The sequence below is a fragment of the Plectropomus leopardus genome, chromosome 12 (genome assembly GCF_026936395.1).
Source record: "Plectropomus leopardus strain MGB_pleo_1.0 chromosome 12, ASM2693639v1, whole genome shotgun sequence".
Taxonomy (NCBI): domain Eukaryota; kingdom Metazoa; phylum Chordata; class Actinopteri; order Perciformes; family Serranidae; genus Plectropomus; species Plectropomus leopardus.
Window position 1 is genome coordinate 32,793,966 of NC_142187.1, and position 17,448 is coordinate 32,811,413.

At 37.9% G+C, this 17,448-nt stretch overlaps 1 protein-coding gene across 3 annotated transcripts in view; it reads right to left on the reverse strand.

Moving 5' to 3' along the window:
* Positions 1-524: 524 nt before the first annotated feature.
* Positions 525-17,448, reverse strand: part of LOC121951188 (abl interactor 1-like) — a 42,797-nt gene continuing 25,873 nt past the window's right edge. The window contains exons 4-11 of one of the 3 annotated variants that reach the window (XM_088085853.1): positions 16,982-16,996; positions 15,774-15,877; positions 14,506-14,646; positions 12,756-12,856; positions 11,682-11,897; positions 9,078-9,167; positions 5,358-5,543; positions 525-5,259 (exon numbers count right to left, since the gene is read on the reverse strand). In XM_088085853.1, the coding sequence (XP_087941979.1) occupies positions 5,084-5,259; positions 5,358-5,543; positions 9,078-9,167; positions 11,682-11,897; positions 12,756-12,856; positions 14,506-14,646; positions 15,774-15,877; positions 16,982-16,996 (1,029 nt within the window). In that variant the 3' untranslated portion in view covers positions 525-5,083. The remainder of the gene's footprint in view (positions 5,260-5,357; positions 5,544-9,077; positions 9,168-11,681; positions 11,898-12,755; positions 12,857-14,505; positions 14,647-15,773; positions 15,878-16,981; positions 16,997-17,448) is intronic. The other 2 variants (XM_088085855.1, XM_088085854.1) reach the window with 2 other exon arrangements.

Genomic DNA, 17,448 nt, shown 5'->3' on the forward strand with positions numbered 1-17,448 from the left:
AATACTAATTAGGGACAGGAGTTGGAAACCAGCAATAGCTATAATGTCTTATTAATTAAATTATTTACATTGTCCCTAACAAATAAACTATATAAATAAATAAATAAATAAATCCTAGAAATGGCCTAAAATCTGAAATGTCTAAAAATCCCCCAAAAAGTCCTAAAGTCCTAGAACCATGCTAGAATCCAAGAAATGCCCTAAAATCCTAAAAATGTCCTAAAGTCTGAAGAATGTCCTAAATTCTGACAAATGTCCTAAAATCTGAGAAATGTCCTAAAATCCTAGAAACATGCCAAAATCCGAGAAATGTGATAAAATCTTAGAAACGTCCAAAAATTCTAGAAAAGCGTCACAATTCAAGAAATGTCATAAAATCTGAGAAAAGTCCTGAAATCCTAGAAACATGTATGAGGCTGCTGCGACAAAGCAGCTCGAGCATCTCTACCAGGTAAAGCGGTACTACGTGTATTTTATAATCATCAGATAAATTAACCTCAGGACAAGAAATACACACAGCTGTGTTCATTGTTTCAATGAGCTGTTTATTACAAAAAGACTGTACATAAATTTCAATGAACACATCCTATGTACAAACTGAGAGGAGAAGACAAATATTGGATTTTGTTCCCATGAACATTTAAGTTACTGATTTTTTTTTTAACCCCCCACATTTCATCATTAAGAAAACACACATCAAAGAAAGGCGCCTTGACCTGTGATGCCCTGAAATGCTAGACGTTAAGTGGTAAACATTACAAAGTTCTGCACGTCAGTGGTTGTCTCATGATTTCTCTATGAAAAAAGTATAAATAAATCCTTAACATACAAACTGCTAGCGAACCTTCTTCAGCAGTCTCTGACACAAAAAAACGACGCAAAGCTAAAAATACATTAGGTAGAAAAAGTTTTCACAAAAATTACTTCATGATGGAAAAAATACAATCAAGAATGGGATGTAGTGGCAAATCATTCACTGTTATGACGAAACCTTCATGCACGATGAATACTGCTCGTTTGACCGAGTCATTGTCCTTTCTAGTCCGAGTGGAAACCTGAAACCTGAAAATGTTACAGCTGGATGATTTCCTCCCTCACCACATCAGCTAGTCTGCATCCATTTCAAAATAAAAGCTTGCGTTCAATGCCCATTAGTCCCAAAGTAGATATGATTATGTTTGTTTATGCGACTTGTTAGGGACTGTGCGTTATTTTTGAGCGAGGAGGGGGTGATGCATAGCGGGGGAGGCACTTCAAATAATTCTTTAGGGAGGGAGTTTTTTTTAATCACGCTTTTGTTGTAAAAACAAAAAAAAGAAGTCAGAATTGCACCATTATCATAGTTTAAACAGAAATTATTAACATCAGCTGATAAAGTTATCTGTGTACAAAAAGCTCGTTAGTATCATGGAGTCAATGGTCAAAATAAAATATAGAAACACTGAAGATTGTAACGTTTTTCTTAATATGATTTACTTTCCATAGTTTTATCGACATTATGCCGGCGAATCACGGTCAGTCTCTCGTTTTTGGCTGATGTTCAGGTGCTCACTCAAAACTACAGAGAGAAAGCAGCCTCTTACACTGCCTGTTAACGGCGGGAATATCGCGTCGTTACCCCGCCTCGGCCTTCTGTATATACGGTACGATGGCAGAATTAGGGTACAGAGTTGTGTCGCCTTTGAGCCACGACGAGGGGTTTTAACAGCTCCGTAAATGAGTTGTTTCGTTGTGAGTAAAAGTGCAAAGGCGGCACAAACAAAAAGGGACTTCATAGCAGCTCTACAGTGTGATCTCTGAGCAAAAAAGGGCTTAAAATATTTTTTTTTGAAAGTTACATTCATAACTTTTAAGAAATCAGCAGTTTGTTTTGGTGATGGCTTTCTCCGTGCTGTTTGCTTTTTGCATTGGCTCCATAACTATATTTTTGGTGAAAATGGTTATTTATGGCGTAGAGAAGATAATGCTGTATTTGTAGCTCCAGAAAGGGTCGATGAAGTCACAACCAAACAACCCCTCGTCCTCTGATAAATAAAGTACAGTCCCTTACAAACAGCCAACATAAATATTAGCTTCCATCTAAAAGTGGGTTTAATTCGCACCAACAATCACTTCGTAAGAGCAGGCATCTTATTTTGTAAAAGTAGTAGAAATGAGAAGAGACGTTTTCGTATCGGCACTATTTTTAAGACCTCGGGATTGAAATTCATTCCTTCACTGCAGCTGTCATTCATACGCAGCACAGACTTTATCTGCGTGTAGCTCGACAAAAAAACAAACTGTAAGACTGAATCTAGCTTTAGTACATTACTGCTGAAGCCTACATTCACTAAAATTCAGAGGTGATTGACGACAAATCTGATGCACGAGACTAAAATCCCTTGTTAAGTTTCTGCAGTGCGTAGAGCAGTCTTAGTTTGAGGTTGTTTGGGTTGGTGATTATGGTTATTGAGCACCAATGTAAAGCACCACACCAGCAACCACTGAAAGAACGAGTGTAAAGGTTAGTTCTGGATAGCAACCTTCGTGTAAAAAAAATCTAATCAGTGACGGAAATCGTAACAGTTGTTGATAACTAATCAGTGCAGCTATTCCAACACAAAGGAAATCGACATGAAAACACACAAAGTTAGTCCTTCCTCTGCTTCTTATGTCGAAGCAATCTCAGAGCTCTGCTACAGTAGCTGGACAGCATCACCGAATATAGTGATCAAAAATGATATAGCTGTGACTCAACATAGAAAAATAAATGTTTATACACGGCCACTTTGCCCCCGTAAAGTTAAAATGGCACTGTGAGTGATGGATAAAATTGATATTCAAGTAAAAAATGAACAAAATTAAAAAAAAAACCTAACAAAAAACGACATCCAATCTCGGCATCACCTCCACTGACGCTGATGGGAGCTCACAGGTGAAACACACTAACCGACAAATGTACTGTACTGGCAGCTTCTCACGTTACAGTTTATATACAAGTTAGAGAACAGAAAGAAACTCCACCAGAAAGAAGAAACTGTTGTCTTTTTTTTGTAATTCATTCTATACACTCAGTTCACCCTTTTTAAACAGCATCAGCTACGGAAGCCCATTTACGCCAGTGTGACAGGAAAAAAACATCATGCAGGTCATCGTGCGAAATGTTCTAAAATACTGACTCACTTTTCTCTAAGTGACATTGTTTCTCATTACTTTGAGAAAATTTCTCTTTTTATTAAGTTTCCCATTATTTTAAGAAACTAACTCATTAGTTTAAGATAAGAGTTATTTGTTTGAGAAAGTTTCTCATTATTTTGAGAAAGTTTCTCATTATTTGGAGAAAGTTTCTCATTATTTTGAGATAAGTTGTTTTTTGAGAAAGTTTCATATTTTAAAAATTTCTCATTATTTTGAGATAAGAGTTATTTGTTTGAGAAAGTTTCTCATTATTTTGAGAAAGTTTCTCATTATTTGGAGATAAGTCGTTTTTTGAGAAAGTTTCATATTTTAAAAATTTCTCATTATTTTGAGATAAGAGTTATTTGTTTGAGAAAGTTTCTCATTATTTTGAGAAAGTTTCTCATTATTTTGAGATAAGTCGTTTTTTGAGAAAGTTTCATATTTTAAAAATTTCTCATTATTTTGAGATAAAGTTATTTGTTTGAGAAAGTTTCTCATTATTTTGAGATGAGTCGTTTTTTGAGAAAGTTTCTTATCATTTTGAGAAAACTTTCATTATTTTTCAGTAGTTTCTCATTATTTTGAGATACTAAATTACTGTTTGAAAGTTTCTGATTACTTTGAGATGAGTATTTTTTTTTGAGAAACCTTCACATCATTTTGATAGCAGTCTTTGTTTTGAGATAAACCTGAAAGTTTCTGATTATTTTAGGAAGTCATGATATTAAAAAGCCTACTCATTATTTTGAGATAAGTCATTATTTTGAGAAAATTATGAGAACATTTTGAGAAGTCTTTTTAAAGTTTCTCATTACTTTGAGAAGTTATTTCGAGAGAGTTTCTCATCATATTGAGATAATTTGAGAAAGTTTATCATCAGTTCAAGAGTTTTTCACTATTTTGTGGTAAGTAATTTGTTTCACAAAGTGTCTATTTTTTTCAAAATAGGTCGATTTTTTGAGAAGTTGGTCTTTTTTTTGTTTGTTTGTTGTATTTTTACAAAGTTTAACATTATTTTGAGATATTAACTCATTTTGTTTTTATAACGTTTCTCTATTTTGAGATATTAACTTATTACTTCTAAAAAGTGTCGCATATATTGACTTACAGGACCTTTTTTTCGTCACACGGGAGGTAATGAGCTTCCATACGTCCCTACAGACACAGAGCATAGTAAATACACAACTCAAGGTTGCTTTTGTTCCCCCTTTAACATCTTGTGATTTGGACATTGACGGCATCGAACATTCAGTCGTGTCCTAATGCACTTGTTGATGCCAGTTTGTCCTTTTAATCTTTTATTTTTTTTGTAAGGTAAAGATGGATGTTTTTGAAAGGAGGGAAGGGTTGGTCTGCTGGTCTACAGTGCAAATAAACGGGTAGGAGCATCTGCGCAGCATTTTATCCTAAAAATGCTACACTGCCTCATCTAGTTATGAAATCCTAGTAATACTTCACTGTCTAGATCCACTGCATACTGTAAATACTGGACATGATGGCTGCACATACACAAATTAATACTAAGTCTAGATCACTTGGCTTTCTTAAAATTCTGTAATTTCTTATGAGGCAAAATGTGACTGTTAAAAGTTTGAAAAGTGCTACCTGACCACCACAGATGTAACAGTGGAAGCTAGAAGGCGTTTTTCTCCTCCCTTTCGTCAACAGTGTAAACTAACAGACCGTAGTCCAAAGCTTCAGCCACCTCCTTTTTTGTGCGACACTTTTTTTTTTTGAGCATAATAAACCGTGCAAGCACAAGTTCCCCCCAAAAGAAAAAACTATTTGTAAATCAATCATGGCACTTCATTAAAAACGGGGGCTGTTTGAAGTGCAGTCACTGGACTGCACACATCTGTACATCTTCACGGTTTTACCTTTGTTCAAAACTGCAGTGCCTTTTTGGGTGTTTTTTAATATTTTTTTAGTCAGCATAGTGCATGATAGACTCGACATAATTTCCTGGAAAGAGTCCGGTGACGCCGTTACAGACCCCTTCGAACCAGCCGTCATCGTTTTTCTTGATTATATAGATGATGGCTCCTTCCATGAAGGACAGCTCATCCTCCTTGTCCTTACTGTAGTCATAGATGGCCACGACTGAGAAAAATAGAATTAAAAGAAGGTAATGTTACAAAAATACAAACAAAAATTTTGCTTTTTATTTTTCCAGAAAAAAAAGGAAAACTGTCACTAACCTTTCTCTAAATAAGCCTTGGGGGCCCAGTGGGGGTCTCCGTCAGCATAGGGATCGCTGTAATGAACCACTGCAGCCTCCTCTTCCTCATAGTCCACAGGTGGGGGAGGAGGAGGGGGAGAGGGCTCCTCAAACACACCCATGTCCTCTGGGGGAGGTGGAGGAGGCGGGGCGGGGCTGTCTGTTACTGCAACACACAGCAGAGGAGATGGAGAATCAGAGAGAGGACGGAAAAATCAAGAGAGAGGAAAGAGTGCACAGATAATGTGTTTGCTCTGCTGATTTAATCTCTCACTGCACTAAATTAATTCTTTTTTTTTGTTGCAGCTGCGTGATCACATTTTTGAAATGCAATGCTTTTTCACGATTTATTTATTTATTTGATGTATCAGGTAAGATTCCTACATGGAAGAGCAATCTGTAGCAATGATTTGATCCTATAATTACATTTGGAAAAAACAAATGTCACAGTGGGGCCATATTTCCATTTTCCTAGAAGTGTCCAGACTTTAAACTAGTATTAATATTTTCATATTAATTATTCTGTATTGACAGCCATCACCGAGACCACGGCTGCTTTCAGCCCCGAGCAAAATGAGGCACAGCATTTATTTCCACTATACTGTGACATTTTTATGGTGTTTACAAAAACCTGGTTAGTATGAATTAGTCATGGTATGTTCGATGACTTGCTATAGATTGACTTTTTGGCAAAATTTTTGATGACGTGCAGTGGTATGACTTTTTGGCAAACTTTTGGACGATATGCTACTGCATGACTTTTTTGTGCAATTTTGGACTACATGTAATAGTATGACTTTTTGGTGGGATTTAGGACGACATGACTTTTTTGTACAATTTTGGATGACATGCTATAATGTGACTTTTTGGTGAGATACTGGACTACATGCTTCAGTATGATGCTTTGGTGCGATTTCTGACGACATCCTGCAGTATTACTTTTTGGCACGATTTTAGACAACATGCTGTTGTATGACTTTTTGGACAGAATTGGATCTACATGCTATATTATTACTTATGGCGCAAGTTTGGATGAAATGCTGTAGTATGACTTTTTGGTGTGATTTAGGACCAAATGCTATAGTTTAACTTTTAAGATCAATTTTGGTTGAGATAGTATAGTATGACTTTGGCCAGCATGCTATAGTATATCATTTTGGGGCTATTGTGGACGACATACTATATTATGACTTTTTGGCGCTCTTTTAGATGACATAGTATAGTATGAGTTTTTGGCACAATTTTGGACCACATGTTATAGTATGACTCATTGGCGAGATTTTGGATGACATGCCATAGTGTGACTTTCTGGCATGGATTTTGACCACATGCTATGATATGACTTATTGCTGCTATTTTTGACTCCATGCTATAGTATGAATTTTTGGCGCAATTTTGTACGACACTATGACTTTCTTATGCTATTTTCAATGGCTTAATTTAATATGACATTTTCATGCTATTTCATACAATATTCCATAATATATCCCTGGTGAGGGAGAACTGGGGGGTTCCCCGGCCTTTAAAAAAGGCACCTACAGCTTGCTCACATTTTACTGGAATTTTGAAAGGTAAGCGTGAACACCTTTGTAAAAACAATATGGACAGGTACAATTCAAGCTACATTAAAAGATGGTAATCTAGGCAGATTTAAGGTAATCTAGGCAGATTACCTTAAAACTTTCACAAACGTGTATGATTGGTAGTTTAGTTTTACCCCTGATAAATAGCAGTGGCATTTTACGCATTGACTTAGAAACATAACCTGAATGTTCCCTTGAGTCAATTTTGGGTGAATGTGTGAATTTACTCATACAGCCAAAGTGCTCCTGGGTCTGAGGGCTAAAAGTTCAGCAGAAAAGGAATCATCACATCTGTCTGCATGTCAACACAAGCAGGTGGTATATTTGGTGGACTGGTGTTTAATTCAGAGGGTGATTATTAAAGCCTGACTCTCCTCCACTGGCTCTGCAGTCTTCAGTCCTTTATACACATCTGTGCATGTGATACAAGTGTTCTCCTGGAGTGAGTCCCTCTTCAGGCTCGCACCCAAAAGTGCAGGGATAAAAGGAAAGCTGCACCTCATATCTAACTAATTCATAAGCCCGCTCTTGAATTAAACAAACTGCAAAAATGCAGCAGAGGTCTGAATTTAATGGATCCTCTCAATTCAAATCTGTTTACGTACTGTTTTTCCCATTGGTCTTACAACCAACTTCAAATCTGTTTCAGGCATTAAGAGCTAAAAAAGCTTCACTATATAACAATAGCTGTCTTGGATTTTATTAGTCCAGTCCATTACAACTCCTTAAAGGCTGTGTAAATGCAGCAAACATTACATTAAGTCAGAGTCTGCTGTATATTTGGCAATAACAATATCTAATCAATCATTGCTTAGAAAAAAACCTGCCTGTATTGTAATTTACTATTATTACAGACAGAAAAAGCAAGACATTCTCTATTATAAATGCATTAAAAAAGCATGTCTGGAAACCCAGTTTTATGTGATATCAACATTTCTCAGTCCATTGCTGTAATGTTTTTGCACTTGTGAAACATTTGTGTGTTCAGTGCCTTGACCTCATTTTAACTGCGGCACTCTTTTCTTTGTCTGTTCGATCCAGGCAGAAAGTGCTAGTCATACTAACTACCCAGTTCTTCCTGCATTTACATATTAATCTCCATTTCTGGTGCAGGAAATGTAAAAAGAAAAAGTCTCTACTGAGAAAGTTTTTCCAGAAACTGGCTGTGTAGAAGAATAAAAACAGAGGCTTGATTACTAAAGGTTTACAATTCTTTATAAAAAATGTGCTAATGTGCCTGTTTTAAGGCATAAGCTGTTCCTTATTAGACTGTATGACTCATATCCAGCAGTGTGCTTCAGTTTCGTGTGACGGCAGCCTGCCGTTGTGTTTCACCAGACAGATACAGACAGTCAGATCGCCACGCGGCTGCATCTCTGCAGACAGGCGGATGGTGAATCAGGACACGGCATCAGGTCACATTTCTCTCCTCAGCGGACAGAAAGATCAGGACGCACGCTTTCAGTGATCCATCACCATGGCAACAGACGGTCATCCGAGGGGCGTGTGCTCCCCCTTCGACCCCCAAATATAGTGCAAGGAAAGGTGTGCCGAGTGAAGCAAGCCACAGAGAAGAGTGTAAAAAGTGAAGCAGTGTGGAAAGCACTGATAAAAGATGTGATGAAAAGGTGTCTCTTCAAAGTTATGCTTACACAGATTGAGACCTAAATATTGGCAATATGACCTAAAATCTGTACCGAGACAAATTAACACATTTGATGATGATTATTGTACCAATCTGTTACTTCATTTCTAATGCTGGCTTATTGAACACCTGGTTACACGTCTTTGGCTGCTGTAGGTTTTCTCACTTCAGAGAAAACTGTGATTTGAGTAAATTATGGTCAATAAGAGATTTATAATATATGTTACTCAATACATTAACTTTACACTGACACTGTAACACTGACAGTACACTGCTACACTGACCACGGACGCTGCCGAACACTGTGGAGCAGGTATAAAATCCCAGCTGGCTTACGTGACGTGTTGCATCCGTGCCCTGTTTATTTCAGCAGTTATTGTTGGGCCCTGCTCGTGTGTAGTTCATACAGTGGACCTGATTGTACTCATGCATGCATATGTACTTATGAGAGTGTGCATGCATGTGTACTTACTGCTCTCCTGCATTCTGGCCACAAAGCCGGTCAGAGGGATCTGTGGGGTCAGCTGGACCATTGGAGGAGGAGGCGGAGGAGCCACAGACACTGGAGCAACAACACCCAGGGAGGCAGACAAAGCAGCAGAGAGACAGAGAGCGACGGAGGTGGTGGGCAGGGAGACAGACAATGACAAGAGAAGAGCAAATAGACACAACAGAGGAGATGAAGTCCAAACACAGAATGGAAAAAAGAGAGGATAAAAAAAGAAAACAAAAAGCCTGTGAGTGAGCGAAACAGTGCAGGAAGCATTGCTGAGCAACTCATTTACACATCTCCAATCAGTGTCCTTTTGTGCTGCAGTTTTCAAGCTGGGCTAAAGAGGCATTCGTCTCATCTCAGTCTGAGAATCTACCTCATCAGCATCCATTTCGCATCAAAAGCAAAGGCTGTAGCCACAGTCTGAGAGCTGCAAAGCACTACACAGACCCAAAATCACGACGGTAGCAAGACGCAGCTCAGTGGCTGTGTGGTAGGAATAACAAAGCAGAGATCCCAAAGCACTTTCAGGTAGAGCTGCAGCTTCTCTTATATCATTAAATGCAGAAAGTGGTGCGTGGTATATCTGGATCAAGAGCAAAATTCGGTTCAATCACACCCTTCACTGCAGTGATACTTAACTTACGGCCCAATTTCTAATTCAAAATAAATATAAAGTGAGTCACACAGGGAACTATGTGTAATTTGTACTTTTAGTGTACATAAAGTGCATAAAACAGCATCAAATGTTCTGAAAACGTCCTAATGTTCTCTAATGTCCTCAAATCCTACAAATGTCTTTAAATCTGAGAAATGTCCTAAAATCCTAAAAATGTCCTTAAATCTGAGAAATGTCCTAAAATCCATGAAACATCCTAAAATCTTGGAAAGATCCTAAATCCAGAGTAATGTCCTAAAATCCTAAAAATGTTCTAAAATCCTTGAAACATCCTTAAATTCTAGAAATGTGCCCAAATCCCAGAAATGTGCTAAAATTCTAGAAATATCCTAAAATCCTAGCAATGTGTTTAAGTCCTAGAGATGTAATAAAATCCAAAATTCCAAAAGTTATAGAAACATCATAAAATCTGAAAAAATACTAAAATCCTTTGAATTTATAAAAATTAGCCAAAATGCCAGAAACACTAAAATCCTGAAACATCCTAAAATCCTAGAATTGTCCTGAAATCATAGACACATATTTGGGGTTGCTGCGAGTGTCATTTTGCAAAAGTGTCCCCCAAGCAAAGTAAGCTGAGTGTCCCTGTTTTACTGAATGTCACAGCATTCCTAAAATCTCCATGTGCTGCCTCTGACAGTGTTTTTGCTGTATTGTTTTAAAACAGGAGGTACATGAATAGACAAAGACAAACACAGCTGTCCTCACTCAAAGACATGATGTCACGCACATGCACGCCAGGTCTGACTCATGAATCACATGTAATGGAGGAGCGTCTGTAATCTCGCTGGGCAGTAATGTCTTTTTATTCCACCCTGTCCTCTCCACAGACACACATCCATCCACAGCTTCAGCACGCCTCCTGAGATCAATGAGCTCCCTCAGGTGCCGGAACTAGCTTTTTGCTCTGTAAAAACCTCCATTACATTCGCCAGGAATACAAATGTATCTTTCACTTTAATTAAATTTCAATGAGTCGACACCACAGAGATCATATGATGTCCCAGTGTAAGTCCCTGGTTGATGCGGCTCTGCATCATTGTCTCTCTTCTCTCAGACAAGACAGACATCCTCCTCCTTCTGTGCCAAGGAAGACGCTCGTCCTTTGAGAGGAAGAAGCCATTAGAGGAGAATGGCTCAGAGTGATGCCTGCCAAAATAAATTCTACTCTTCTGACAGAAAATATGCATATGTCCTGGGTTTCCCCTTGTCTGGTAGCTATTTATTGTAAGTGTCGTGTCTCCTGAACGAGAAGCCCCCTCCAGCTGACTAAAACAATAATGTCATAACTCAATTACTAATGTAATGAAACACTGTGCACAGCAGGGCTGAGGTGGGAAGGTTTCAACAACCCTGACATCAGTAATTATCATTCATAATTAATTTTCATTAACTTCTGGAAGGGGCTAGCCCGTGCATATATTTTAGACCCAGAGGACTCAAAAACACTGGCAATAGTCAAGAACGGATGATACAATTATACAGCCTTTATCTCTGCTTTATCTACTGTAAAGGCTCTTTTTAGCTCCCTTTATGTGCCAAAAATAGATGTATCCGTTTCGAACGTCCCTGCCCTCATACTTTTATGCGTGATATATGATAACATTGATACAGCCAACAGATGGCACTAGAGGGTAGAGACGAAAGTTTCTGGCAACAACAAAAGAGACGATAGTTGAGGAGGTGGTTAAAATTGACCTTTTAACAGAGGAAGCATTGTAGACAGCAGTGGTCAGTAAGACTATTTATAATTATTATTAAAAATAAATAAAAAAAGAATGATTTTTTAATATGATAATTCAATAACCTAAATAGCGTGACCAACTATCCCTGACAATAAGTGCAGCACACTGTTTATAAAATACAAACGTTCTTGATGAAAACACGTATTAGACCTGAGTTACCGGAGTTTTGTGGGTAGGCAGGACCTCCGTTGATGTGAGGCTGCTGGGAGGAGACGGAGGGCGCGCGGCGGTACGTGCCAGTGGCCGACACCATAGAGGCCGAGGAGGTGGTGGAGGAGTTGTGACGGGAGATCTGGCGGGAGATGGTGCCGAACTGGGACATTGGTATGGGGCCCAAGCCGGGGCCCTGGGGCACTGAGGCTGAGGACGTCGCCACTGGAGGAGAGGAGAGATAAAGGCTCATAACACTAAAATCTCAGCCTGAGGAGTCACTTTTGGTATAATAAAAGGGTTTACATTTGATTTACTTCAGTCAACACCATCAAACATCAAATAACCTACAATAAAAAAAACCTTTAATGCAAAAACACTGATAATTTATTCTTAATCACATTAATATTTTTTAAAGAAATTAGGAAAGAAAATTATGAAAATGAGCAAAAAGAGAAAAGCAAAAAACTGACCCGCAAGAATGTTGGTTTATTTTAAAATAAATGTGTCATATTTTCTTCATTATAATTTTCAAATGAATTAGTACTAATAATAAATATTGCTTTCCAGACATGTTTCCCAACTAACTTTGAGGTCACCTTCTTTTCACTTATTACTAATTTCTTAAAATTTCTGGGGCAATTTTTGCCAAGTTGGTCACTGCCTTTTTTTCCCTACATTTTTTCAAATAAAATTATATCACTTTGCTCATTTTTCAAGGGTTAAAAAGCTTGTGAAAGGCATCTGAATGCAGCAAAACTGATGTCAAGAGTTAAGAGGTTACCAAACAAGCTAAGGTTCTAAAATAAGGCCTGAATAAAGCTAAATGCTGACAATTGTTATTGGATTTATAAAAATGTCTTTAATATTAAGTGAAATTTTATGAGTGGAACTATTTTTCTCAAGAAATTGTTATTGTCACAGTATTATCTGTCTGCATTTGAAATAATGTGATGATGTTGAGTGAGACAAAATGCCCAGGACAATAATGGAGAATATAAAGAGCCTGCAAAAATCCATAACTGTAAAACGGCAGAGCGAACACCTGTGATGGGCAGTGAGGTCACAGCTGCTGGGACTCACCTTGCCCCATACTGGGAGGGGACGGAGTGGGAACTGCTAAAGGGATACCGACCCCACTGCCTCCGCTGTTCTCCCTGCCGCCACTTCCACCACTGCTGCCACTGCAGAGAGAGGGAGAGAGACGAGTCTCTGTGGTGATCATTAGAAGATGTGCGAGACAAACTTAATTACACGACAGTGTTTGACATCCCATCATTATTCCCTCATATGTCATTCTGTCATAACAATGTTCTCGTCACTGTGGCAACAGATTCACAGCTCTGTGGATGTGCACCGTCTGGCACACTCGCACATGAATACTGGGCACTAATCTGGGAGCACACAGTCACATTCACAGTTACACAGTGTAACAACAACAAAACGAGAGCCAAGCCTTGTTCTGAACGCTACAGGGACCGTGTTCAAATCTCAAAGGCTCAGACTAACAGGAGCTGTTACACTTTGTCTATAATTGCTGGATTGTACATTAAACAAATAATTTATCACTTTGAATTGGAAATATTAGTGTAGTTATCATAAGCAAGCAATAGCAGATAAGCTTGGAGACAATTAATTTTATAGGCAAAGTCTGTATTTTACTAAAATTTTCTCACATTTTAAGATAGATATGATGTCAAGGCTCTGTGAACCATCCACTTCTTGCACGACAAGTGCTGAATTTGGACCCAAAATGCTGTCAAAACTTTCATTATAATTGCAGAGGAAGCCTCCATATTTCTCAAAAAGGTAAAGCGGCAGAGAGGAGGGCGCTTAGACAAAAAAATACAACCCCATATCACAGAGATGCCAACTGACATGGGACTAATATAGAAATATGGTAAGTAATTTGCTATGGAGCTTTTACTTAACTAATTATGGACATGGCAAATTTACAAGGGATTAAAATAACAGATGACCTCCACAATTATTACAAATTACCAGAAGTCCCCAGGTAATACTAGTCCTGTGCGAACAGGGCTTAAGAGAATAAAATTGTCCAGTAATTACAGCTATAACTGAGCAGTTGAAGATTAAATATTACAATTTAAAAGCCCACAGTGCACCCACACAGGTTTTTATTTCACCCGATCTGACAGATTATGTGTCCTCTCAGGATTAGGATCTGTGGGTCTGTTGCAAATTTAAAGCTATACATAAAAGTAAAATACCCTAACAGAAGCTAAGATGAAAGTGGGGATGATAAGAAAGGTCAATCAATAAACATCGTCTGTGCATGCACACACAGTCTACTGAAAACACTTGTGGGGGAAAATGTGGCTTTTAGAGCCTTTAGTGAAATAAGTCACAGGTAAAGGTTTGTTTTCTCAGAGGACATGTTGACGTGTCGCAGCAGGAAAGGCACGGGTGTCAACAATTTAATTAACAATGGTTAAAGTCCATTTAGTTGTAAAGATCACCATTTAACTTTATACTTTATTTAAAATCTTAAAAGCATTTTATTAAGCTTTATCATAACAGTAGTTTATGTGCCTTTATTTTATGGCAGTAGCTACTGTAACTGTAGATCATTTAATAATTTTGTATTTTAGTCGTTAACAGTAGTTTAGAGATTTCAAAATATTGATATATATTATGTAACACGATATAGCCTAAGAATATCAAGATACTAATTTAAAGCCATATCATCCAGCTCTAGCTACATGTCTATTTTATACTGCATGTTTCCAGGTTTTTTGTTGAAGTCTGGTTTAATGTGAATTGTTGTCAGGTTGGTCTCCACTCTGATGATAATTGTAGGCGTCATTTCTACCTGTGTGTCCTGGGCCTCTGGTTGAGAGAGGCTGTGCGTGCAGGGCTGTGCTGGTTGCCCAGTCGAGCCGGGCTCGTCATGTAGTCATTGGGCACCACTGGAGGCTTCACCGGCTCCAGGGTCTTGTAGGGAGTGTTACGCCTGGACAGAGATAAACAGACAGAAAACACAGTCAATATCAATGTTTTTTCTGTTTGTAAAGGAATACAAACACAGAATGAGAAGAATCAAAATCATTTTAACACTTTCCCCACCACTGATGAGATTTTCTGTCATTTACAACACAACAGTCATTTAATGATCTTACTGTAGGGGAGAGAACAAACATTTCTGTGTCCCAAAACAACGAGCAAGACGATCCCAAAGTAACAGGAGGAGAGGACTGCTAACTTGAAGACTTTATCACTATTAGTGTCTTTTCAGACCGTCTTAGTGATGTAATATTTTTTAAAGGCAACAAGAGACTCATTTAGCAACTTATTCAGATCATCAGGGAACGAGGAGGAAATATACTGTCATTTATTCTCATGCTCGCTGCTCACAATAACCGCAGAGCACCGCTGTCAGTGGCCATCAGGACAGCGTCTCCCTCAGTCTGTGTGTGTGTGTATGTGTGTGTGTGCGTGCGTGCGTGCGTGCGTGCGTGCGTGCGTGTGTGTGTGTGAGATGGTGACAGGCAGGACGAGAGGAGACACTGCCCGCAGTGTGGGTTTGGTTATAGTGACTTTATTACCTGGTTATGTTGAAAGAATAAACTGATCTCTGACTGTATGATTCCTGCCAACTCCCAACAAGCAGAACGATATGTAAATATGCAGAGTTTGCAAAAAAGCCCTTGCTTGCTGACATTTTGGGGATTGTTCCACTCTATAAGCTCGAACAAGATATTATTTTCAGTATAATTTTTGTTCAATTCAAGTTGACATAAGAAAATAAGAGGGGGGGAAAAAAAGACTTGAAAATGATTTTCTTTGACAAAAAAGTGATTTTCTCCATTTTTTGCCCCATATGTTTTTTTTGCCGGGGGGAAGGGGTAAAATGGAAATGCACAAATTCAGGTGTTGCTAAAAAAGGAATGGAGGAAGCTGGAATACAATTTAGTTTTTTTGTATTCATTGTTTATATATTCGAAACACAAAATATTCTTGGGGTCTTGAAAGATTAGTAAATATGACCAAAAATGCTGATGCTGGCTAGCAACTTAGTAGTAGCCTAATACTCTGGTGGGGAACGTGTTAAAAAATACTATTACGGCTGTATGTCCTTACCCCAGGGTACCACGACCTGCCATGGGGGGACTTGGGGGTTTCTGTGTGGGTGGGGTGGTCCTGGAAAGCGTCCCTCCTCTTCCTGCTGCATTGTTCCCATGTTGCTGGAAGAGCAAAGACGAGTTAAAATGCTGCTTTTGTATCATCTGAGGAGCTGACACCAGTGTTTCCCCTGCCAATGAATATTAAGGCCGAGGAGTCACTTAAACCCATAATGATCGAGCCAAACTTGAATTAGTTTCAAATGAGCATCTCATCTGAAGTTCCAACCAGGCACAATTCTTTGGAGAAACACTGGCACAAAGGCTTTTCTGTCCACAGACAAATACAAAGACACAGAACAGGAGACAAAGACTGATATGAAAGGAGAAAGAGAACAGAAGGAGGCACTTAGTGGGTGACTGTTGAGAAATTATGCATGTAAAATGAGATGTCACTCAGTACTTGGATGAAGATATAAAAGGGACATAGGAATATGTGTTACGAGAGTAAATTCTAAATATAATATTTCATTTAAATGTTTTTTACATACAATAAAAAAATGCTAATACAGAGGTGGAAACCCCCAAATACACTCCAAATAAAAAGGGGAGGGAAGAGTTAAATAAAAGGTCAATTTTACTTCTGGAGTATCAATACCAGCAAAATTTGTAAAACATATAGGCACATATGGATGAGATGCATCTATGTATGAATGATTTATCATATAAATTATATATACTCTGCATAAAACTAAATAAAAATTTTATCACAAAAAAAATGACATTATAAAAAATAAAACACTGGGTTATCAAATAAGTGATTGAATAAATTAAATTAAATTTTTGGTATTTCTCACCAGGTTTATAATGGAAATAGTTAAGTTGAAAAAGTTAAAGGGTAACTATGTTATTTTTCAAAATAGGCCTTATTTTCCCCTGTTTTTGTGTTTAAATAATTTCAATAACCATTGTTGCCATTAGTAACTTAGACACAGAGACATAAGACATTAGGGTCCACTTTACAAAAATACCAACATTTCCCTTTTAATGAAAACTGGTGACTTTGTGAATGTTGAACAGAAACTTCCTATTCCTGTTCCACGTTCTTGTACAAGTTTTTACAAATGAAAGATGTGTTTCATGGGTGCATGGATACCTTGGCAAGTTTTTTCTTTCTTTTTTTTTACATTACATGACAAAAAGAAGAGAAAGACAACCATCTCTTACCTTGGCCTTAAGCCACTGAGTGCAAGCAGGCAAAAAGAGAAGACAGAAAACAAGATAAGCTCATTGGTTAATGGTTAAAAAAGTGAGTTTAGTGTACCAGTATGAACCCCGTCTAGTCTTCATTAATACATTTTTATATACAGTGGATAAAATTGAAAGAGCATCCTGAAGAGCAAAGTAAGGAAGAAAAGAAAGGGAGTTGAACATCAAAGACAGTAATCAAGTATACGGAAACATACAGGTGTAAAAATGAGTGTATGAATCAACAGTTACATCGAACCAAAGGGGCTGAAGCTGATGATGGTTTCAATATTATTTAATCACTTTAGTTTATAAATTATCAGGAAAAGAAGCAGAAAATTGTTTCCCAAAGAAGCATATTCAAACTGCTTGTTTTGCCAACCGAAAGCCCAAAATCTAAAGAAATTCATATTAAAATGATATAAAATAAAGAAAAGCAGCACATT